Here is a 25,381-nt window from a genome sequence, read left to right on the forward strand (position 1 = left end):
CTTTCCTGCCTATGCAGGGGGTCAGACTCGATGATCTATTGAGGTCCCTTCTGACCCTAACATCTATGAATCTATGAATCTGTTTTTTAATCTAATGACTGTCTAATGTAAAATGCATAAAATACCCTGGCAGTAGGGGGCCAGAATCCAGCACTTCCCCCTTCTTTCTTGGCCGCAGAATGGTACTCCCTCTTTCTTGCTCGCCTTTTCACCTTGTGAATCTCTTACTCAGCTGCCCAGTGGGCAAGTTTCAACAGAAGGAGGGAGGGGGGCTCCATCCAGCTTAGCCCAACACATAACCTGGTGTTTAGGACACTCTTCTAAGCAATGGGAGATGTGGGTTTGATTCCCTCCAAAGTGGGGAGCTTGGAAGCCAAATGTCCCACTTCTAGAGCAAGTGCACCTATTGGCAAAGGGTGGGTTCCCCTATATGACCTGGATGCTGACATGATGGAAGCACCACCCTTGAAGCCCTTGGTCAGCTATCTAAGGGGATGGAGTAGGAGTTTAGACCCACTCCTCTCCTTAGCATTCCTATTGGCTAGTGGTAGGCATTCTGGTAGTGAGTGGGCAGTATGGATGACACTTGGGTCTCTCCATGCATTACAATGGAAGCCAGAGCACCTAATCTTGTCAATTAGGTCACCCACCCAGGCAAGGCACCCAGATTTTAGTCATTGCAAAGAGGTACCTTATAGGTCAATTAGGATGTAGCCTCTGCCCGCTCAGATGCTAGGACTATGCACATGTGCAGAAACTTAGCTTTAGTCATCTAGGACAGTGTTTTTCAACCGGTGGGACGCGAAGGTCATGTAGGTAGGACTTCAACTCATTGCCCGATTGAAAAAATCAAAGTTGTTTGCAGTTCAAATAGATGAACCAACAGATATCTCGAACAGTGCAATTTTGACAGGAGTTGTTCGATATGTCAATGAAGAGAAAGTGCTTGAGGTTGTTTTTATGGTTCACACAAAGAACAGGTTCAGAGATATTCCGCGTTATTGATGAGTATTTTTTAAAGAACAGCCTAGATTGGAAATGCATTGTTAGTCTTTGTACTGATGGCGCTGCTGCAATGACAGGTGTGCATGCCAGGGTCACTGCAAGAATTCACAAAGTTGCAAATGCTGATTTGCAAGTTACACACTGTATGATCCATTGTGAAATGCTCACAAGCAAAGAAATGGTCCCTAAACTGTCTGATGTGTTGTCTGATTGCATAAAAGTAGTAAATCTTATTAAAGCCAATGCACCGAAGAGCCAAATCTTCAAAGTACTTTGCTGCAAACCTTTTGCTGCATACCGAAATGAGATGGTTGTTGCGTGGCAAAGCGTTGTTCTGAGTTTTCGAACTGAGAGGAAATTAAGTATTTCTTGGTTCAAAAGAAATCTAAACTAGCAGTTGTTCGACAATACTGATTGGATTTCAAAATTGGTATACATGGCAGACATATTTGGGCTCCTAAATGAACTGAATTTGCATGAATCGACATGCTTGCCAATGAAACACAACCACAGGTTTCTCACTAATGACTAAATTATTATCTCATTTCTGCTAATAGTTTTATTATTTTTTACAATTATAACAATAAAATATTCTCAACAAAATTATTGCAATTTTTAATTTTGAATGTCCTTAAAAATTCTATCAATGATTAATATAATATTAAAATGCATGTAAACGTAAAAATACAGTTCTTGGGAAAAATGGGGTTTTGTTTTTATCATGGTGGGACCAAGGTTTTTTGACGAAATGGTTGGTGGGACATAAGGTGCAAAAGGTTGAGGACCACTGATCTAGGAAGCTTTGCAGTCTAAAACAGGGCTGTCCAGCTGGTAGCTGGTGGCCTGTGGGCCACATGGATATTGGAGGAGCAGGCCCTCTCATGTTTTAACTCCAGTGTCTGAGTGATTAGGACACACCCTAGAAATATGGAAACCCAGGTTCTAGACTCTTGTTGCCTAGAGGTTTAAACCTGTACCTTCTTGACTTTGCCACTTACATGGTTAGAAAGCTGCCATCTAAGGAAACAGAATTCCACCCATTGGTACCTAGCTTTCCAGTCTGGTCTGACCCAAGATCATTTCCCTACTTCCCTTCAACATTTCCCTTTCTGTGGCTCCACAGATCCTACTAGTTTTGTTAGCCACAACACTGGACTCTTGAGTTCATGCTGAGACACTTACCTATTGTGACCCCAAGTCTTTTTCTGGGCTTTCGCTTTCCAAGCCCATCTCATCCTGGAGCCATAGTCCATGCTGTTTATTCCCAGCTATATTGCCTTGCATTTGGCTCTATTAAACTACATGTTGTTGGACTGGGACCATTTAGCTGAATGATTTAAATTTTAAATCACTTTGTAACAGTGACCTGTCCACCACAGTATTTACTGTCTCACTATTTTTTTCCGCCTGCTGCAGACTGTATTAGCAAAGATTTTATAGTCAAGGTGGATAAAAATAAATAATTTAACAAACAAATAGATTTTATTTACAATGTTTTATTGAAAGTACAATATGTTTCTTTGTAAAAAGACACTTATTTAAAATAAGATTTGAAATTATGGCAACCTAATTAAGTTATAAATACTGTAATCTATTAAAATAATTTAAATGACATTAAAAAAAGAGCAGTACATGTTTGCTTCTGAAGTTTTAAAGGATAGTCAGACCACTGAACTGGTAGAAATCATTGGCTAAAGTAGAGGACGCCAGTTTGTTGAAGGATTTTCGAGAGGAGTAGCACTTTTTGCAAGTTCAGAGAAGGATTGTTTTCCTTTTTATATTTTATTCAAATGTTTTGAGTTTAGTGTTTGCTTGTTTTCCTGTCCCAGCCTCTGAATAAAACCAAGGTATGGGAGAGGATCACAGCAAGACACTGAAACCAGAAAATGGCAGCTCGGTTCACTAACCCCAACTAATGCTTCCTTTAATGTATTATTTTTAAATGCAATTTCTCATGTATCTAGCAGAATTAGCATAGTTTTCATTGAACTATAAAAAAAAATTTAAAAATGCTGGTTTTGTACATTTTTAATGGAATTCCTATGTAAGTAGAGCATGACACATCACAAATAAAATTAGTTTAATTAAAAATGCATTAACTTTCATTTTTTTGCATAATGTAACACTTAAGCATCTGAATAAATGTACAATAAGCTATAAAAATAAATTAAGTAAATGTGAATAGATATAATGGATGGTTCTAATTAGCAACAGGTACTAAATTAGGTAAAGGCTATATTTAGTTGCAAATCAACATGTTTTAATGGTGACCAACCAATGAGAATGAACCTTCCTTTAGGAAACTAACTATAACGCCCAACGCAAAACAAAATTAAGATCAACAACATACATCAATGTTTTCTACTTTCTGATTTGAATCATGATTGATATCAGTGATATAAGTCACTTTGATTTAAAGGAATCCACAATGTTTATATTATCATCTACATTTTTATAAAGATACTGAACAGCATTGGACAAAGAAACAGCCTTGGAGATCTTGCTAGTAATGTCCTGTTTCTCCCTTAACAACTGCATTTGAAATTTGTCACTGAGCTGGTTTTGAATCTATTTAGTATGCCTTGCTAATTCCATGTAATGAAAGTTTTTAATCTAGATGTCAATAAGTGCTTTGACACATCCCTTGGAGAAATCCAGGTCTGCTGCATCAATACAGTTATGCTTTACCAACCGGTCCTGTAATCTTTTCAAAAAAGTCAATGGGTTGGTTAGACAAGACCAGCTTTCCATTAAACAGAGTAGATTGGAATTAATTATAGTTCTCTGTTAATAGAGTCCAAAATAAACCATTCCATGATTTTTGCTAGAATTGATGTGAAGTTAACACCTGCACTTCCCTTCTGCAGTTCTTAAATATCAGGGTTATATTGGCAATCCTCAAATACTTTGGAATTTTTCTAGTTTTTCAAAATTTTTTAAAATCCTGACGTGACTGAGAGAGCTCCTTTAAATTATTTTGGCCTGTTGATTTGAAAATGTTGAATTTTAGCAGGTACTACCAAACAATACATTTTGTGTTTCCTAACATATGTGCTGGATACATCTCTCTGCAGAACAGAAATACCTTTTCAGTGCTTCTGTCCTCTCGGCATCACCGCCTATAATATTATTGTCTGTATTGAGGAGTGGACCAATGCCTGACCTAAAGTTCTTTTTGTTCCAACTGTTTTTAAAAAATATCTTCTCAAGCGACCTGCGTGTGTACTGTCAGAACCCATTAATTAGATGCCTATAGCACAGAGGAGAATTGGTATAGCCCAGAGGAGAATTGGTATAGCCCAGAGAAAAATTCCATGGGTTCGATACATATGGCATAGTTTTGCTGTCAATCATTCTGGTGGCAGTAACTAGGTCATGGAGGAAAATTCCGCTATGCCTGAACCCAGTAACCAAATGCTACAGTAGTGCAAGTTGGAGAACTCCACACACACCTCGTGGAGAACTCTGAGTACACTGTGGAGCCTAGCAAACTCCACGCGTTTCAGAGCGAACTTAGTGGCCTGATCAACCACTAAGGACTCCCCGTCACCGACCCAAGGGGGCCTAGCACACCCCCACCCGAGACGTAAGACGACTGCCGGCTTGAACACCCCGAACACCCCGAACACATTTGCAGACCGACCAAACCAACTTTGTAATTTCTGCCCGACCCAAGTTTGTTTACAACCGTAATCGAAGCAAGCTTCTGGCCTGCACTGTACGAGCAGTGTAAGTAAACAATCTTTTGTTCAATCAAAATGCTTGAATACCTGATTCCACTCCAAGCGTCACAAGTACCCGCCCGCCGACTAGGGCTCCTAAGGCCCCGAACCCCACGCCGCGGCTCTCGGCAGCGACATGTACCAGTTCTGGGACTTTGCATTTTCAGTACCATTGACAATGTGTGAATAGCAAGAGAGTCTTCCACCATATGAATTTTTGGAGTGTAGCAGCTTTGATCTGGCTCCATTTAGGTGTTCTGGCAGGAGTGTTCAGACCTGCAATGAGGCTTAGCAGACAAATTCTTATGCTTAAGGTTACGAGTAATTTCAATGATCACATATTTTCTATGTGGTTAACTCCTGTCTCTCTGCAGGTCCTAATTGTATGTGGACAGCAACTCTTTGAAACTCAATGGCTACTGCCCAGCTCTCACACACATCACAGAAACATAAAACCTCCAAGGTACAGGATTTGGGACATAATGTTATTAATAGTTGTGTTTTTGGCCTTAGTGCTAAGTCTTGCAGAGCTAGTAACCTGGGTTTGATTACATATCCTAGGCCTCCCTCCCAGGGCAAGCAGTCCGCTCCATGCAGAATGAGAAGAAAGCCTTCTGTCCCTTTCTGCTGATCACACTGTAGCTGTGTTGGGTCTGAAAGCATTTGTCTCCACCTCACTGTAGCCAGGAAAATACAGCATGCATTACACAACATTGGGCTTTGTGGGTCAATTAGCACCTACATACTAAGTAACAGGTGCTTGGCAAAGAAGATGGAGACTTCTTGGCCATGCACAGAGCCCCATTTGAGGAAGGAGAAAGAGTGAACTGGTCGAGACTCAATTTTAATAAATCTTTTTCCAAGATTTTAAAACTATGTGATATTTAGTTTCATAAGAAACTTAGTTGTTAATGGGGAAAAGTATGTCAGTGCTTACTTCCCACTCCTTACTTACTTCTCACACCTCTTTGTCGTGTTTTTTTTGCATTGGTTTGCACTTAGATGTCCATAAGGGGCATGCTTCCACAGCTGCATACCTGGCTGGCTGGTACATAGCCTATTGCAAATTCTTGGTCTTCACATGTATGTCTATAATGTAGGTGTAATAGAGTCACAAAAGTGCCAAAAATGCCATGTAAACAGCTGAAAAGTGGCCATTTAGGCACAAACGGGTAACAGGATTCCACCCTTAGTCTTAAGGTAAAGACCTTAAGGTTTTTAGGGATTAAAACAGTGTGGAAAAAGATCATGTTTTAGATTCCTAAATACCATTTAGATGTCTAATAGGTGGAATAGGATCTGCTCCCTTGCATTAGGTTCTCTTTTGGCCCGCACATTCTTATGGTGTATCAGAGTCACAGATACTCTTTGAAGACCAGAAGAAATAGGAAAGTAACCTCGATCTGACCTCCTTCGAACCCTGCTGAGACTTATCTCTATTTTTGGCCCTGGCACTGAGCTAAAACTAATAATATCTTTGTCTTTGCCCTATTTTCAGGAAGCAGTGTTGTTTCCACACACAGTTACCACTGAACAGCAGTCCATGGTTCTGGTGAAAAGGCTTCTGGCCATCTCTGTTTCCTGTATAACATACCTGAGAGGGCTGTTCCCAGAGAGCTCATATGGAACTTGCTATTTAGATGGTAATCTTGGAGTATGTGCTGAATTCACGTGTCTAATCATTATTGTTGTTACTTACAGATTAGCCCCATGCTCTTCACATGTATAACAAATTCAGTCTTTTGTAGGAAGATTGTTGACTATAGGCCTTATCCAGCAGTCCTAATTCAGACAATCCCCTGTGGCAGTGAGATAGTACAAAAGACAGTCTAGAGCTGTTGGCAACTAACAACCATTTCTATCAGTATTTCCTTTGCTTTAGAATTACATTTATTACTTGGCACTTTCCTGAGTTGCCAATGCCAAGTGTTCCAAAACTGAGTGAGTCCCAAAAGTCCATGAAATTGGCTTAAAAAAATCAGTAGATTTAAATAACAGTAATCATTTTTTATATTTGACTTTTATGAGCCACTTTGGTTCACATTTTTCAAGCTTTTCTTTGTAATCAAGAGGCTAAAAAGTATTTTTAAAATGAAAACAGATTTACATGCAAACTCATGACTGGGAGCTATGGCTTTAAAGAAGACACAAGATTTCCAGAGTCTTGTGATAGGATAACAAGAGCTGGAAACATTCAGCTACAACTTTATATTTATATAAGATATGTAAGTGGGAGAAAGGAAGTGAGTCCATACATAAACCCACTTAACATACCATATTATCTTGCAAACCACACTCCCCTAAATAAAACATTCATCTTGTTTTTGAAAGGTAGCATGAATAAAAAAGATCTTTCCTTGAGAGCCTCTGCTGGGGTTGGGGGTGGGGAAATAAAGTGTCCATAAGCCAGTATCTATGGAGCTTTGCATGCAAGACTTATAGCTTTACTTTTGCTCTCTCCTGCCGAGGCTTAAGTGGCAGAAACTGCTGTTACTATATTTCCTCAATTATGAGCACCCCAATTTCAAGCAACTGAATTTTGGAAAAATATGTGTATTATATATGAAAAATATAATATTTATCATCCTTACTTTATACTTGAAATAAGGTACTATATCTTCATATTCCCAAAGAGCTCACATTTAGTAATCTAGTCACTCATTCAATATGAGTTGCTGAGGAAGAGACAGGAAATCTCAGATAGCCCCGTTGATCTTTCCATTAGATACTGCTGAAAGGCCATCAGTTTTGTCATCAGATTCAGATCTTTCAAATGCCTTTTTGAACAAAAGTCTTGACATTTGGCCTATTCATTCCTTTAAGGTATTGTGGGTACTTATACACATGACGAAAATTGCCCATTTTTGTGGTTTAATTGCATCATACTTTACTTGTATAGGGTTTTTTTAGAATTTAAATGAGCTTGTTACATTGCAAACTAAACTACATCCCCATGTAGTTTGGTTTGTGATGTAGATGCTTGTAATGTTGCAGGCTTTAATCTGACCGCTCTCCCCCTGGCTGCAGGAGAGGCGGGCTGAAGGCAGAAGCGGCAAGGGTCCTGATCCTTTTCCTTTTTTTTTTTTTTCGGAGCCTGCCCTCCCTCCCATGGCTGGGGGTGAGCTGCCGGCAGGCTGAGCAGCCCCTGAGGCACGGAGGGCCCCAGTCCTTCCCTCTGTGGTGGCGGCGCCACCTGGGGCTGCCCAGGTAGGCAGCTAGTGGGCTGGGGGTTGCCCTAGCTCATAGGCAGCACCCATTGGATCCAACTCTTCCCCAAGACTACCAGGGCTTCCAGGTGGCATTGTCCCCACTGCCTTCCCACCACCTAGGACTGCCTGGGAACAGGCTGGCTTGCCCCTGGGGCAGTGCAGGGAAGCAGCAGGAGGGCAGCTGGGTGTGCTGGTCGCTGGAGAAGGCAGCAGGGACAGTGCATGGCACGCTGGAAGGCTGCTAAGCCCAAGCTCCTCCAGGCCTGCCCAGTCTTCCAGCGCACCGTGCACCATCCCCGCTGTCTTTTCTGACTGCCAGCACACCCAGCCTTCCTCCTACCACTTCTCCGCACTGCCCCAGGGGCAAGCCAGCCCATTCCCGGGCAGTCCCAGAAGGCAGGAAAGCAGCAGGGACAGTACACGGGCTTGGGGAAGAATTAGGTTCAGCCAGGTGCTGACTTCAAGCTGGGGCAGCATCTAGCCTGCTAGCAGCCCATCTAGGAAGCCCCAGGGGGTAGAGGGAAGGACTGGGGCTCCCCACAGCTCAGGGGCCACTCAACCCACCAGCAGCTCCTCTTCTGGCTGCGGGAGAGGCGGACAGGCTTTGTGAAAAAAAAAGATCAGGTCCCTTGCCATAACAGTGATGGAAGCCCCTAAATTGAAATGCTGAGTTTTTAATCGTCACAATTAAAATGCACCATTTCAATTTAGGGGACTAAAGCCCCATCATGTGTACAAGCACCCATAGTTCTAAACCTTTTTGCACTCAAGGCACCCCTCATTAGACTCAAGGCACTGCTCAGAAAATGCCAGCTCCTAGTTTTCCCTTGTTTTTTTGACTACAGAAAAATAATAAAGTAATTCTTCTATTGCAAAATGCTCAGGAAGCCCACAGCAGGTCAGAATATTTTAACACTATGAATGTTTATTTGCAATCTCTAGGTTTGTCTTGTGAAACACGTTTGCATACCTAACAGTTCTAACATTGTCCAGAATCTCATGGCACCCTTGAAAGGATCTCAAAGCACCCCAGGGTGCTACACCACTCTACTTGAGAATTACTGATTTAAGGGCTGCAGGATTGGGCCCCAAGGTATTAATTAATTCTTCTTCCTACTTGGCCTGTCAGTGTGGAGTTTTCAATTCAGAAAAACACATTCTACTTGTTGCTCCCAGATTCTGCAAATGGAGGACCGGAGATCTATGGAGCACAGTGGGAAAGTTTAACAGCTTTATCTAATTCAGTACACAATTGTTTAGCTTACATGTGTGTTGGTGAACAACAAAATCCAGAAGTGACAGTGCTGTTGGGAAGTACCAGAGTAAGAAAGTATTCGGCAAGGGACTAGTAGGAAAAGAAAATAAATTGCTAACATTTCTAAATGAAGCCATTGCTCCGGTATATTTTTCTGTGAGAGTCTAGAGTATCTTGAGAAAATGCCTTTGGTATTTTAAAAGTCAAGTGTAAGTGTGTGTCAGCCCACCTGGGACTCAATGAAAAACAGCAGTTCAGCTCAGGAAGTGCCCAGATAAAACACTTTGTATAAAAAGGGAGGATGATTGGTTTAGTTACTCTGTTTGCCCAACACTGATAAGCTTTTTAACTGTGCTAACTCTGGTTTTGCAGACCTCTGTCTGAAAATCCTTCGAGAAGATAAAAGCTGTATGGGATCACTGCAGATAGTCAAGTGGTGAGTGAGTAACAATGAAACTAAGACAAGATTATGCAGAATTGCAAGATTTCGTCCTCTCATGCGCCCCTGCTTCCTACATCTGAAACCTTCTGCCCCAGTGGTAGAACTGGCTATGCCAGTGCCCATTGACTTATTATAAATGTTTTATGTATGCTTGATGTAAGCAATATGTTCTCCTAAGAACTTACAGTCTGAAGGCCTGGTCCTCTCTCACTGAAGGCATTGACGTTAATGAGAGCAGGATCAAGTCCTGAAGTACGGGTGCCTATGGGCAAGCAGTTAAGACCAGGATAAAGCTCAGCATAAATAAGATTGTGATATTTTTTTCCTCAGAATGTATATTTGCCAGATCCCATTTGTATAGTTCCTTTGATGCCTGTACAGTATTTCTCTCCTATGGAAGTTGTACCTAGGTACCTGGGGATAGAACGGTTTAGTTCTTAAATCTATCCAGGGATAAGAAATGCACTTCAGAACCATGGCACGACTCCTAAGCAGCAGGGAGCTGTTACATAGAACTTAGCCCTTCAAAAGTTCAGTTCTTTGTCCGTTTAGCATCAAGGTCTATATTAGAGCTATTTGCAGTTCCTGGGGCCAGTTCTGCACTGGTTCCAGTGTAGTTTAGAGCAGCCATAAGGAGTCAGCCTACCATCTTAAAATAAGGAGTATAGCACCACTTCAACCACGTCCTTTGCTTTATTGGCTATATCAAGGGAATATCCAGCAGGCTGAATCCATTGGTGCAAAGGGCCAAAACAGGGCCAAAGATTTGGCCATTACTACCTGATGTAAATGCTGGCCTGATAATGGGAACCAGAACCTTGGCATATAAACTATGATCACACACCTAGAGGGACAGAGAGATGCTTGATTACCATGAAAAGAGTACCATTACAAGACAAAAATGTTAGCAGCTCTGTACTGCTTCATTCTTGACATATACTCCATCTACTCCATCTCCTGCTCCTAGACTGATGTGACTTGGTACCAACTAACATTTTTTCCTGGCAGGATTCAAGGTTGTTTTGATGCCCTAGAAAAGAACTATGTAAGTTTTTATTTAATGTTTTTAATACAGTGTTGGTTTTTTTCATAAACTGTGGGCAAAACTGTTTTCTGATCTGCTGTGTTCATTCCTGGGTATTTATTTCAGATGTGTATTCTGCTGTGATCTCAATGAAGAAGCTCATACAGTACAAGTATACAGTAGAGCTCTGATCTGTGAGAAAGCGATGTGACTGTTTCTGGCTCCCTCTGCTCCAGAATTAATTATTATTAATGTCCAGACCTGTTTGTTAAAAATGGTTAGTTTGCACTTTGGGAGGTTCCCTTCAGAGTTCTGAATTTTTCATTCTTTAATGTGTGGATACAAGTTCTGTCAGAGCAAATATTTCTTGCGCTTTTTTCCATGTGCCAAGTTCTTAAATGCTTCCGCTTTCCTTCTTCCTCTTCTTCTCTTGCTTGCCTTCCTTTCTCTTGTTCTTCCACCATCTCTAGCTTTCTCAGTTCTCCCTCTTGAGTTTGGATTTTCTTCTTTTTCTGTATTTTAAGGCTTATTTAACCAGTTTCAGAACCACTGCAAACTGTCAAGTGATCCAAGTGATCCAAGCTCTTACGTATTGTAACACAAAAGCTGACCTCCATATACAATGTGCATCAGCTCTTATTTATATCAGTACTATTCATCAGGTTGACTTTCATCTACTTCAGAATAATTCTCATCGGTATCAGATGAACTGTTCATCAGCAGGGCTGTTGAGATTATTGCTTGTTAATGGCAATGCTATTGACATTGGCATCATTTGAAATACTGTGAACTCTAGCTCTAGCTAACTGACAATTCTAGTAGTCGTCTTTAAAGAGATTATGGTCAAGGTCAAAGGTCTTTCTGACCTTAGCAGTCCGTAGAGCTAGTGTGGTAAAGGATCAGCACTCTCTGCAATCAACAGTACACCAGGGCATAGCGTGGCCAGTGTCACATCATTGACTAAACTTAAATCAGCATCTGGATCAATTGGGAGCATCTTTGGCACAAGTCTCGAGCCAAGGCTCAAACATTATGTCTGGAGCTATAGGAAGATGCCTTAACAGCTTAGCCACTGAACCCTACATGTAGATGAAGGAGTGTCCATTATTGATAAGAGCTACTCCTCATACTCCAGATCATATAGGAATCAATATTGATGAGAGTTAGGGAAAAAATCTTCCCTTTGAGCAAGTATTCCATAATTGTCCATTGTGGAATTTCTTCTGAAGCACCTGGGGCTCATCAGCATCAGAAAGAAGATCCTGAGCTGGATAGATCCAGGAAAGTGTTTTCTTTGCTTTACTAAAAAAGTGGGCTAGCGCATTGTCTAGCCAAAACTTCCAAATGGCTTTCAAGTGCAGCCCCAAGTGGAGTCCCTTGCTGGAGTGCAGTCTGCAGGTATAGATGGCTACAAGGAGGTTCATGTCTGAGGGCAAAGGCTGAAACCTCCTAGCTAAATGGAAGGGGAGGGAAAGCCTCAGAATGAGGTTCACAGTGTAAAAAAGAATCTGATATTGGACTTGAATGAAACTGGTGTAAACTTAGCCTGGTGGCTTTGTTCAGAGGGAACACTGGGAACCAAGTCTGAATATGCAGACATTTTATAGGCAGACAAGGTTAGTTGCTTTGGAAGATGTGCACTAAATGAACTGGCCACTGGGTGTCACTGATGTTACATCAAGATATATCTGAACTGGCAAGGATCTGTATGAAATATTGACTGGCAAACTGTGGAACGCATGTATTTTTTTCATTTCAGTAGATTTTGACAAGACTCTTATTTTCTCTTCCAGTTGCATATGGCTGTCCTGGCAGTAAGTCATCTATTAAGTCAATATAAAATGTTTTCCTACCTCCTTTTTCCCCCTGCCGCAGTTTGGTTGAGGTGTCAAACCAAGACTCCATATGACATCTGACTGTTAGTAGGGGGGATTAAAGTATTTAAGGAAGCAGTGTGAAGCAAAAGCTTCATTTAATAGGATGAACACTATCTTAGGCTGCATGAGAAGGCTGGCTGAGTACATAAGGGCTTACAGCTTTTGTTTCCATTTCTGATGCACAAAATGCAGCTTTATGTTACTAGACACTAAATGAAAGTGCTGCCATATGCTTTATATCATGACAGCCTCCTGGGCTTCAGCCATCACTCAAACCAGAAACACGCTACTGCCCCTCTCCCTTTCCTTGTTCCATAGGTCTCTCTTCAGTTGCCTATTTGTTACCACTGGCAAGACAAACTTTTGTCACAAACTCTGTAGCCCTTAGGTTTCTAGCAAATTGTTATTGAGGCCTTCCGTATTTCTGAGATCGTACACCAGCAGCTGTACTGCCAGTTTTGGACACATTCCTTTGAAAAGACACTGCAGGTGTTCTAGACTCTAGGGTCCTTCCCCATTGTACATGGTGCCCATTTTCTTCCTTGCCCTGCAGCAGCTTGCATTTCCTCAAGAAGGCTACAGCATGGATACAGCTTTGCTTAGATCCAATATGCAGACTTGACTGTCTATGTAGCTAAAGCACAATAAGGGTTAATTTATTTTATTACTTTTCACTGCTATATTTTAATAAAGAGAAAGATGCATTCTGTCTGCTTTCTCAACAGATTTACACTAATCCCAAGGAAACAGAGGTAAGGAAATGTCTTACAATCTGTTCTGAGCAGGACATGATTGCATGGGTGAGTTGTACTGAGTTCAAAATGGACTTCTAAGGTTAAATCCAGCCTTGACTTGACAGGGCTACTTGGTAGGGGGAAGAGACACAAGATGCCAGGTTCCCTGCTCCTTTCAACCATGCAGGCTGGTTCAGAATCTAGGCAGAATAGTGATAAAGTGCTCTCATTGGGCATCTGTCATGGTCCTGTCAATTGTACCAGGTGGTGCTTCTTGGGCCTTAAGAGGGGATGTTAAGAGGAAAAAGGGGTATGATCAGGATCTTGCTCCCCTCTGCAGATGACTAGAAGCAGCAGCTAACAATGATGCACATAACTTCTTAATGCACCACCTTTTCAATGTCATTGTGAAAGGTGAAATTTGTTTATGTGGATGGAGGTTGGGGGAGACTTTTGAGCTACTTCAGGCCTGGGACATAAGTGGTGCGCAAAATGGTGGATGACATACTGCAGCAGGTACCCCTTGAGCCATTTTTCTGCATCTGCCCTGTGCAGACAGATGCCTGTGGAATCTCTGCTTCCCCAGTACAGTTCTGCTGCCCCCATAGAAGAGCAACAATGCAGCTCATACAAGAGCAAGAATTTAGCCCATGGCTAAGACTGCCAAGACTGGTTAAATGTCCAAGCTGCAAGATAAATGTTCAAGTCCCTTTGAATGTTACTTGGAGGTGACACCCAAATTCCTTTTGGTCTCTTTAGTCCAGCTTAGATTTATAAAAATCATAAACATTGAATTGGACCAGGAGGCCTGGATAGATCCTTATTCCTATGTTGAGTTTTCAGTTGTAATTCACGGTAGTTTTCTTCCTCCAAAACCATGTTCAAATCTATTTTCTTTAAATGCATCATAACTAGAGCTAGTTGAAGAATGATTTCTTATATCTCTCAGAAAAGACTGGTGAAATATCAGAAACAGATGTTTTCATTCTGAAATGTCACCACTAAGTTTTATTGGAGCTCAGGTCTCTGATGCTCCCATTCACCACCATAGAAAGGTAGTTAGCCATGTTAGTCCAAAGTTGGGAAAAAGGCAGGGTAGGGCAGTGCCTCTCTGAACCTGTTAGTCTCTAAGGTGCCACCTGCATTCACCTCTCTGCCTGGTAGGACTGTACCTCCCTCACTGTACCATAATCCCCTCCTTTGTAAAATAGGGCATGTGTTATGACACTTATGTGACCATAGTGCATCATATTTAGGCTGACTGTAGCCAACACATAGGAAAATACAGGCTGACTGAAATACAGCTCCCATGAGACGTGGCAGCAGTGCTTCAGACCAGATTTTTTTCTGTTTTAAGTCATTCAGGTTTTCAACCAAAAAATTGGAATATTTGTAAAAACAATTTCATAAAAGTTTGATTGAACTAAAAATTTCCAGTTTTCCACTGACAAACCATAGTGACAGAAAATAGGAGCGTCACTAGTGAGAGTTTTAGTTAAAAAGTCACATGCCTGTCTATAGTAAGGGTTTCTGCTTTTTTTCCCAAAACTACCTTTTGACTCTGGAATTCATTGTTTTTCTTCTTAGCCCCAAACTCAGTTTGTATTTGCTTTTTTAAGAACACTTGATAAAAATCAGTGCACGGTGTTTTTGAGTTCAGACCGGAACCTGGTTAGTAACTTTACCTGCTGGATGGGAATAGGAATGAGAAAGTATAGATATCCCCGTGTTAACTGAATATTTGTTGGGCTTGCTGTGGTGGCATATTCCTGCAAGATCTGTTTTTTCTGCTCCCTTTGTGATCTCTGTAGAGAGTGACTGAGCTGTATCAGTTCAAATTCAAGTACACAAAGGGCAGACCACAGATGGACATCATAAGGTAATTGCCTTGTTTTATATCTGAAACCCTGCCTCAGCAAGAAACATGTTTCATTGAAGCATTTATTAAAGAGGAAACTGACTTTGAAGGTACCACTGTAGGGGTGACATATGTAGATATTGTCTAAGTCATATGGAAAATCAATGGGATTTAGGCTTCTGTGCCACTTAGGCACTTTTGAAAATTGTGGGTGTTTATACACATGCTCCAGGAGTGGGGGGGATGAGCGGGGTGGGAGAGGCACTTTAATTAGAGTAGCTCCGAGAGCCACTTTAATTAAAGCACCTGGAGCATCATATCTATCAGCGTCCCTGCACTGAAAAATGGCAGTGGGGGTGCTTTAACTAAAGGTTGTCAAATAAACTTTAGGTAAAATGCCCCACTTCCATTTTTCAGCATAGGGACGCTGATACACACAATGCTGGAGTCGGCTGGAGCGCTGTAATTACCCTACTCCAGCAGACTCAATTAATTGAGTCTGCTCTGACGCACTGTAATTACAGTGCATTGGAGCAGCCTTGCTACACATGTATAAGCACCCTGTGTTCCTGGACTAGCTTTGCTTCTTAGGAATCAAAAAGAGACCATTCACTTAAAACTGCAAGATGGACTGGCAGTAGTCTCTGTGATGAATCCGCTGTGTGTGTGATTCTCACCCAATCTCCTCATTCATTTAAGGAAAATCATTCAGAAGTTCATCTATCAGGTGAAAGACACTTTTGTTGTAGCTGTTTTTGTTCAGTCAGTCATTTCAGACAAGTGAGTCATGACACTTGTATAATATAGTTTATGGCCCTAGTCACAAGGTTTGTACAACTTAGCTCAAGACTGGTTGTTTTTTTCATGCTATCTGTCACTGTGACTCTGTCACTTCCCTGTTATGTAAAAGCTGCATAAAAGCACTGTTCCTATAGTATGACCAGGCAAGATACATCACTGGGTACATCATGTTTTTTGTTAGGTCTTAGATTTAATGACTATCGGAAATAATTCTGTTGTTCTTTTTGTGTTGGCTACAGCAACAAAATGGCCTCTGTGAATGTGGTATGCAGTGGGGAGATTAAGAAAGCCAGTGTTCTCTTTAACGTAAACTGTACCTCTTAATGCAGAACCTCAAACCCCTTCCCAATGATATTACCCTGACCATGAAACTCTTCTACTATAATGATGGTAAGTAGAAAATAGAATGTGATATAGATAAATTTTTCCTTCCTGTTAATTCCCATGAGCATCATAAAAGAGAGAACAAAGATAAAAAATGTTAGAATTTAGTGATGAGATGCCATGCAAATATAGTGCCATTCCATATGAAAGTCATGGCATGTACCTTTTAATAAAGGGCCCAGCATCCCTATAAGAAGCAGTGTAATGCAGAAGGGACAAATCCTTTCTCTTTATTGTAGTGTGAGGAGCAAAGGTGCTAGGTTAGTTTAATTTAACTCTAGAAAATGAATGTATAAGTGGCATAATTCAAAATTTATTTCTCAGTGCTTCCAGATCAAAGGCACTCAGGACATAGATTTTATGGCCAGAAGGGATCATTATCATCATCTAGTCTGAGTCCATCTATTCTTTTATAACAAACCTAGAGACAGAATTTCTACTATTTCTGTAAGGGATTAACTGGAATATGAGCCTATGACAAATTGCACAACAGGCAGGAAGTTCCCCATGGATCATTAAATCACTGCAAGTTTGCAAGTGAAGGAATTAATTTCTTTGACCCAACTCACAAACTTACTCTATGATCTGAGGTTATACTGGGCTTCTTCTTTCTCAACCAGAATCTTAATTCTGCTGACCTGTTGCTGCCCAGGTATAACTCTGTGATCTCCTTGCCTTTTGTAGTGTTGTTCCAGCCATGGTGGCTAAGGGAACACACAAAAAGCAAAATTTATGTGGTGAAATACTTTTTATTGAACTAACTTTGTGGTTGGGAGAGACATTAGGCAAGCTTATGGGCACAAAATGCCCTTCCTTGCATTCCTAGCTGCTTGTCCACATCTGTTTTCAGATTTGGGGAAAGGCATGTTGTGCCTGAAAGGCTGTCTAACATCTCTCCCAACTACAAAGTTGGTGCAATAAAAGTGATTGCCTCACCTCACAAATCTGGCTTTTCAGGTGGGTTAGATAGATATAATCAAGAGCAGAATATGACGACTGAGTTTATACAAGTATAGCTGGGAGGGATGGGACTACAGAAAGACTAGTGTAGGATTTTCCAGCTGTTTGACCTCCAAAATCTTTATTCATCAGGGGGGAGGGGTATCCTTTGCACTTTACCCCCATTATGAATGTAAACATTTACACAAGCTTAATTGACCTTTACACTTGCAGACAGATGAGATAAACCCTTTCACTGGGATAACTTGCCCAATCCAGTATAGAACTGTCCCTGAAAAAATCAGGGGTAAAACAACATTGGTGTAACTTGCATTGTTGTACAGTTGTGTGGCTGCAATTATGCCAGGGTATTCATTAGCTCAAAGCAAACAGACTATTACTGGCTCCCCTACTAACTACAGGCTTCTGTCCTTGAGTAGATTGCCCCTCTGTCCACACCACATCCCCATGCAATTTACATCAGTGTGCAAAACAGTGTCAGTTACACTGATGTAAATTTGTTGTGGGCCCATGCCTCTGAAACATAGTCCCTCTGACAGTTGAGGACTCTCATCTTTTCTGTGCAGTAACTCCTGATGCTTACCAGCCCCCTGGCTTTAAGGAAGGCAGGAGCCCAGATAACCTGCTGTTTGATGGTGATCCTGTCAACCTGAAAGTAGGATCTGTCTCCACTGGCTTTCATATCCTAAAAGTGAGGGTAACAACTGAGAATAAGAGGATGAGGGCATTGGGAAGCAACCTGGTCCAGGAGAATGGCCCAACTGAGATTTCCCATCAAGGGCTAGATTATGATGAAGAGGAAGAAGGTAATAGAAAGGTAAGGAAATGACGTGAGTCACTTTGCTGCACTCTCACTGTGGGGAATAGGGTATTTCTTCATCTTCTTACTCTTCAAGGAGACATTTTGCTAGAATACCAGTCTTAACATGGTCTAAATGAATGTTTCATTTAGTGATATGGCAGAGGTGCTGTTGGTTCCTAAGCAAGGGATTAGAAGTCAGTGGTGTGCGGGCCGGACACAAGCCGGGCCCTTTTTTGTGCTCTGCGCGGGCTGTGGCCAGCAGCCCGGGCACGCGGGGTCGGAGAGGGCGCGCATCAAGCTAGAATTAGGCACAGACTCGTAGCAGTAGATTTAAAGATTGTTTACTTACACCGGAGATGGTTGCGGTGCAGGCTGGAAAACTTGCTTGAGTTGCGGTTACAGACAGACACGACACGAATGACCACGTGGAGTTTGCTAGGCTCCACAGAAACAGAGCTCCGGATGGCCTGGACAAGCATGCCACCGAAATAGGAACTCGTAAATACGTCTTATAAAATTTATCGCTCGAAGACGGGAAGAGGTGGGCGATGGATCAGGTCGCCAAACTCCTCTGAATCTCACACAGGGTCTCTATTCCCCTGCCGTGTACCCAGAGTCCCCACAAGATGGATGTGGGATCCTCTTCGGCTTGGGCGGAAACCGCTCAAGCCTCTTATACTGCTAACAGGCCAATCGTTAGCCGCCACGTGGAAATAATTTAGAACTAGCCAATAACGGGGAACAAATTTGCATGCGGGTGGGGGGAAATCCTTTGCACCGTGCATTTCTCTTGCAACTTGAGCAATGCACTCTGCAAAGGAAGCCACAAATTGGCGGGAAACTCTTCCTTGCACCGGGGTTCTCCTCTGCAGCAGAAAACTCCACCGTGCAACGAAGCTGTAATTTGGCGGGGATAATTCTAGTGCCGAAGCACACACAAAATCATACCTTTGGGTTATGACAAGTGGACCTAAAGTCATATTCCTAGATCTGCAACTGATTTAATGAATCATCTTGGGCAGTATGTCCCCTCTGTATCTCAGTTTACCCAGCTGTGCAGCGGGACTAGTGACGCTGATGCTTTTTTGTAAAAAAGAGTCAAGGTGTCTTGGGGGAAAGCTCTCTGCAGGTGGAGATGGTGGCATTGTTGTTATGTCTTGTGCTTAGCAGTGATGCTTTGGACACGGAGTAATTAGTCATTTTTATAGCAGAACTGAGTGTCTTGACAAGGGGAGATTTATTGGAATAGTTGCAGCAGAATGTTTTTTCCCTTTAGTAGCTATGCCAGGAAGTTTTCCAGCAACTAAGACAAGAGAGCACAAGTGGGAAAAATAATAATCTTTTCAAAACAATGCTATCCTATCCATACCAACTCTGGCATGTGGGGCAGCAACCAAAATGGTAGCCTGGTTCAGTATCTGCAACCAGTGGAGGAAGAGAAGTGGTTATCCAGATTGTTTTAAACTAGTTAGCTGTGGTACCAGCCATGGTCTAGCTACAGCAACTTGGAACATGATACAGGTGCAAGGCCTGTCTGAGCAGCTGAATAAGAACTCAGGCAGTTAGGCCATGGGGAGCTCCAGGCTTCTGTTTCTAGATTGCAACTGATTCCTGAGCTCTCTGTTTTAAGCTAGTTCAGATATGTATCCATTCTGCACTGTGTCACACACACACACACACACACACACACACACTTAAAAAACAGAGGAATGTCCAGATTGTGATGCATTTCCATTGCATGGCATTGTTTAGCAGGATGACCAAAGATATGGAGCCATGTTGGTAAGCATTTTCTAAAGTGTCTCAGCACATTCTATGCCAATCTCTAGAAGTCTGGTTGTAAGTATGGTGGCAGGAACTGCTGGGAGCTGAGGAGTTAGTTAACCCAGTTGCTGGTGATATAGCAGTTGAATGTCTGGTCAATAGTGCCTGTAGCAGGATGGGCCCTGGGGCAGCCGTGGAACCCCCTAGGGCCACCTTAATCCTGCCCTCACTCCCAGTCCTCTATATAAACCCCCCAGTTTATCTTTCCTGCCATGCCTTGATGTTTCTTTGTTATTAATTGAGAGGCTGCCCCTGAGTCCTGGAGTGGTCTCACTGTCCTTTATTGATCTAACTGGCCCCTTAGGGTCTCCGGGTCCTTGACTCTCTAACTCCATACTACTCTGTTCTCCATGGGTGTCTCTCTTCACCCTGGCAGACATACTAGTGCCTAGTTGGCACTGTGAGCTAGTGGTCACCACCTATGGCCCACATGGCCCCTATTTAAGACTTAGGGCTCTTCATTGTGGCCTCTTGATGCCCCCATAGCCATACCCATGCCTCACAGATGTCACTCAGTCACTGTTTGCCTTCCTATATAGGCTTCGGCCTTTATAGCCCTAGCCTAGAGGTTACTCTGCCTGTTGACTGGTGGCCTATGACCCCTGGCTATGGCCTGACCTTTCCAGTCTCAGCGTCTTGTCAGCCCCTGACTGCCCCTGTTGCCCCCTCTGGGCTCAGGCTCGAGCCCTCTCAGCCTCAGGCTGCCTGCACCTTGTGCCCCTGCCAGGGCTCAAATCTAGCATGCTCATCAGGCACCCCAGTGGCCCCCTTTCCATCCCTTACAGCCACAACCAGTCCTCCAGTATAACCCTAAAAAAAAATTCAAGCAACTTTAAACTAAATGTGCCCCCTCTGGGTCATTGTACCACTGCCAGACTTTCTACCCAGTCTGTGGCTCCCTTTGCCCTGGGAGTACCTGCCATGGCCTGCAGCTCCCATTTCTCACCAGCCTTAACTGGCAGGAGCTCCCCTCTGCAGAGTATAGGGCCATATTGCCCACCTCTGCCTTGGGGCCCTAGGCTTATACCCCTGGCTCCTCCCCTTTTGGTCAGATGCACTTCTGACCAGCCACAGGTGTGTCCCCTCATCTTAATGAGCAGCTTATTGTGCCCAGGCTGCGTGGAGAAATCACCCCCCAGTCTGTCTGTGCTGTAATGCAGCAGCCTAAACCCTCCCTCCCTGGTTACAAACTCTGGCTGCTGGATTCACCTGGTCTCCTAGGTAACAGGGTGGTACATTCCATGGGGAGCGGGGAGCGCTCTCTTTCCTTGTTCAAGAGTTCCCACCACTGTAGGTCATGTGACTGGTCCTCTCACCTGGAAAGGTGATGTCAATTGGAAGCACCAGTCAACAGCCAATGGGTCTGCTTCTGATGGGAGCTGGGTGATGAGGTCACAACAGTGGTGTAAAACAGCCCCTCCATGAGGAAGTAGGGGGAGAAATGTTGGGACATGTGCACAGAAATTTGGACCTTTGCAGCTCTCTTTCTCTCTCAGGATGCAGAAGAGAGTAAATTACCAGAAATGTAACTAGAAATGTAGTTCACAGTAATCTAGAAGGGGATCCAATGGCTATCAGGCTGGTTTTGTTTGCTCAGGGTTATTCTGTTGCTATATCTCTGGCCACTCCATGCCTACCCTCTCTACCCAATTAAGCTATCCACTATAACAAGCTTTGTGGTACATGCTTGAGAGGGATCGGGCATGCCTTTGTGCTCCCATTGCTTGGCTGACTAAGGGAGGCTTTTTCTTGGCTTCAGATTAAAGGAAGCACCCCAAGATTTCACAGTGGGTCAAGCACCCTACAAGGCCTGTGTACCTCGGGTGGCACAGAGCTGAGACAAAGACCAGACCCCAGGTGGTGACAGCAGTTACTCCAGGCTTATGGGTGTGCTCCAGGAAGGGGGTTGGTCAGAAGTTGGTGCCCCTGGGGAGGCATCCGAAGCCTGGTTTTTGGCTCCTTTGCTGCCTTCCCTCCTACAGCTAACCCTTCTTTAACTGCCTGGGGCTCTTTCTGCTGCAGTCTCTCTCTCAAAGTAACAAGAGCCCCTGACTCCCTGTTACAGGACCCAACAGTCGAAGATGGGAAAGTGGGGTTGGGAAAGGACTGAAAGTATCTGAGTTCAGGCTGAATATACTTCAGTGCAAGAAGATCTTCTGCACAGGATTTTACTGTGGGATTTCTGTCAGCCTATTAAGAGACTGCATCATTTGCTTTTCAGAACAACCCTTTGCCTGTCAGGGTACAGTCAAGTAAACATGGGAAGAGCATAAGTGACACAAATTCAGGCTGGCAAACTGAAGTGTTTAGTCTTCACTCTGAAAACACAGGTAAAGATCTTGCTTTAAAAAGAAATGGCTTCTATGTTCATGTTGAGTGACTGCCTTAATTATACAATGCATGTGTTTTTAAGCTTAACCATGGATCAGCTGAATTTTTCTAGGTTCTTCTGACTTCAGATAAAGTTATATTGGATTCATTAAGGGGATGATAACAATGGGCCTTAAGGTGTGTGTGCGGGGTGGGGTGCAGGGGAGGGTTGTTAAATCAATATTATTCCACTTCATCTCAGGAAATTTGTCTAATATACAGAAAATAGGTGTTTCTTCAATACTGAACCATGTTATTTCTGTTTCTAATGATCCTGTTGTCCTTTGGATGTTGGAAAAGCAGCCTTTACAAATGCATGTTATATGTTCAAGCTATACAAATGTAAAATAGTCACCTGTTTATCCCTTTCAAAAAGCTAGTTTCTGATACTGCAAGGTTACCCATAACTTTTCAGGCCTGTGAAATGGCACCGGTTAGTGACAGTTCAGTTAATAACATCCTAATTGCTTATAAAAAATGGAGTTTGACTCTAAACTTTACAGATATATGTATATGTAAGCAATGAGTTGCACATTTAGATGAGTCTCTACCTTGATGTCTTTGTTTCTAGAAATAGCACTAAAACTGGAGTTGTATCTGAAACTGACACAGGCTCAATGCCAGCATGAAATTTAGCTCTGTCCAGTGCTACCATGCTTCTAGATATTGTCTTAGTGAAATGGTACCCTACACTTGAAGGTATATATTACTGACATTACAATGTTTACATTTCAGTTAAAAAAGACAACGTAAAAGTGATGGAGGCAGGCAGAGTGTCCACTAGTAAGGCATCTCATCAGGTGAGCATCATTTTGATTAGCTTCTGTTCAGCTTTAGCAGACTTCCAAAGAGCTGGAATCCATTGCCATCTGATTGTATTTTTGCCAAGAGCTTAGAAGGATTAAAAAAGGCTTAAATATAAATAATAGAATGCACACAGTTATGTTAGGATGGTAACATGTAGAAGATTAAAACTCTTGTGGCAAGGGTCCCTGATAGATTGGGTTTAGGAAGAAACTTCTGCTTTACCAGGCTACTCCATAACTCCAGTACAAGAGTTTCGCACATTTCTCCAGAGCTTCCAATACCAGCAGTTCTAAAAAAAGGATGCTATTGTATCATTGGCCTCATTTGGCTTCAGTCTGTCTGTGCATTGAGAGCAGTGATGACTATGGGTACCACCACATCTCGTGTTTGGTGATTACTTGAATCTGCTGTTCAAAACTGCCCTCCTACCTCTTGCTGGGTTTTTGGTTGTAGCCATGTTGGTCTAAGGACATAGACAGGCAAGGTTCTTTGAGCAGATGTGATATCTTTTATTAGACCAAGTGAGTAGTTGGAAAAAAATTCTTGTCAAGCGTGAAAGCTTGCCAAGAAATTTTTCCAACTACTCATTTGGTCTAATAAAAGATATCTCTCCTACCTCTTATGTACTTGCCAGTTGCCCTGTCTGAAGTTAATGGACTGTAGGTACAACCACCCCTTGTAGTAAGAAATCTACCCAATCACTATTGAAAACTTCTACTCAAAACCCATGTATTTAAATCTTGATTAGGAGTCAGGCTCTGGTCCATATAGCCTAGAATTTGAGTGAGCAGATCACATTTCATACTTGGGGACCAGTCTAAGTTGTAAAGTTTGAACTTAGAGTGAAGTAAGGAAATTTCTTCTGCCAGGATATTTCCAATTTTTGTTATAAAGAACCACGGGAAGTCTAATTTTCATCCACCCAGCAAGTGGAGACCTCAGCTTAATGTCCCATTCAAAGAGTATCACCTCTGTCCAGTTCCATAGTATTGACTGCAGTGTCAGCCAGTTGAGTTGGAGCTCAAATCCACCTCTCTGTTGCTCAGAGGCAGCAACAACTACCAAGGGCACGTTTCCCTTTTGCAGTTAAACTGCCTTTCAAGTGTTTGCCATCAGTTTAGTTCTGAGAAATGAACCTCTGCGCCTAGGCTGATAGTTTTCAAACTTTAACCACATTTCTCTCAAACATATCCTCATTTCCTTTGATTGCTGTTGAGGCTGCCATCTGTGTAAAAACAGGAGACTTCTTGTCACTCATTTTTCCTACTGAATCATGTTCTGACATTCTTTGTGAGATATGACAATTGTAATCATAAGCTCAGACACCCATCTCGGGGAACTTGTGAACTGTAGTTTGCCTATGATAAGGGCAGTGACAATTTCTGAAAGTTGTGCTAGAAAATATGGCATTGTTTATTGACAAATGGAGGAGTCATTCTGTCCATTGAACACTTCACCTTTACATGTAAGAGGTTTGGCAACATGTGTTGTTTTTTTTTTACTTGATTGCCTCTTCAATACAGTATTCTTTGAAAAACCCATCATAGAAAATTAGAAAATGACTAATTACTGTATTTAGGTACTTTTAGAGAAACATTAAATCAGGTCAGTAGTCAAAAGAAGCAGATCCATGTGATAAATTTGATAATTTGATTTCCGCATGATTTTTCCATACAAGAGGGACTTTTCCTTCCTGATAAATGAGGGGGGAAGTAGGCAAACTAAGTGACTAGTATACATTCCACTTAAATCAGGAAGCCAGAGCATTCAGTGAAGTTTGTCTTTAAATATTAAGGCAAACTGCTCTACACAGGCAGAGCTTCAACAGAGCTATATAACTTACCTGAGCTGAGGACCTGGTTCACAGTACTAGATTTTGATTTACTACTCTCATCTCTGATCCTTTTCTAACAGGTATCAGCCTTTCAGTGAGATAAAATATGAGAATTCTAGCTAGTGTTTTCATGTATAGAAACTTGCTAATGCAGTGAAAGTCTGCAGCTGGATTCAGGTCGTTTTTTGAGGATTTTGGTAGACCTCTCTCTCCCCTTGTATTTCTCTGACATTTTTTGCACAAAACGTAACCAATATCTTCAAGTAGGGAGATCAGGCTATTACAATGGAAATATCTGTATATGAGATATTATAGGGGTCAGCAACCCCTGGCATGTGTGCCGAGAATGACATGCAAGGCCATTTTGCTCAGCACACCACCGCCAGCTCGGGCTCTAAGCAGCTGCTGCCAGCCATGGAGCCCAGGCTGCTCCCAGCAGGCAACTGGGAGGCTGCAAGCCCTGCTGCAAGCAG

At 42.4% G+C, this 25,381-nt stretch overlaps 1 protein-coding gene across 1 annotated transcript in view; it reads left to right on the forward strand.

Annotated features, from left to right (window-relative positions):
- The first annotated feature begins 4,704 nt into the window (after positions 1–4,704).
- HORMAD2 (HORMA domain containing 2) overlaps positions 4,705–25,381 on the forward strand; it is a 29,333-nt gene continuing 8,656 nt past the window's right edge. The window contains 13 exon segments of the mRNA XM_006016825.1: positions 4,705–4,734; positions 5,102–5,190; positions 6,226–6,370; positions 9,564–9,627; positions 10,642–10,678; positions 12,451–12,471; positions 13,260–13,286; positions 15,080–15,147; positions 16,167–16,228; positions 16,231–16,317; positions 17,838–18,088; positions 22,119–22,227; positions 23,003–23,067. Coding sequence (XP_006016887.1) covers positions 5,140–5,190; positions 6,226–6,370; positions 9,564–9,627; positions 10,642–10,678; positions 12,451–12,471; positions 13,260–13,286; positions 15,080–15,147; positions 16,167–16,228; positions 16,231–16,317; positions 17,838–18,088; positions 22,119–22,227; positions 23,003–23,067 — 987 coding nt within the window. The 5' untranslated portion in view covers positions 4,705–4,734; positions 5,102–5,139.

This window comes from Alligator sinensis, unplaced genomic scaffold (genome assembly GCF_000455745.1).
Source record: "Alligator sinensis unplaced genomic scaffold, ASM45574v1 scaffold216_1, whole genome shotgun sequence".
In the NCBI taxonomy this organism is placed as follows: Eukaryota; Metazoa; Chordata; order Crocodylia; family Alligatoridae; genus Alligator; species Alligator sinensis.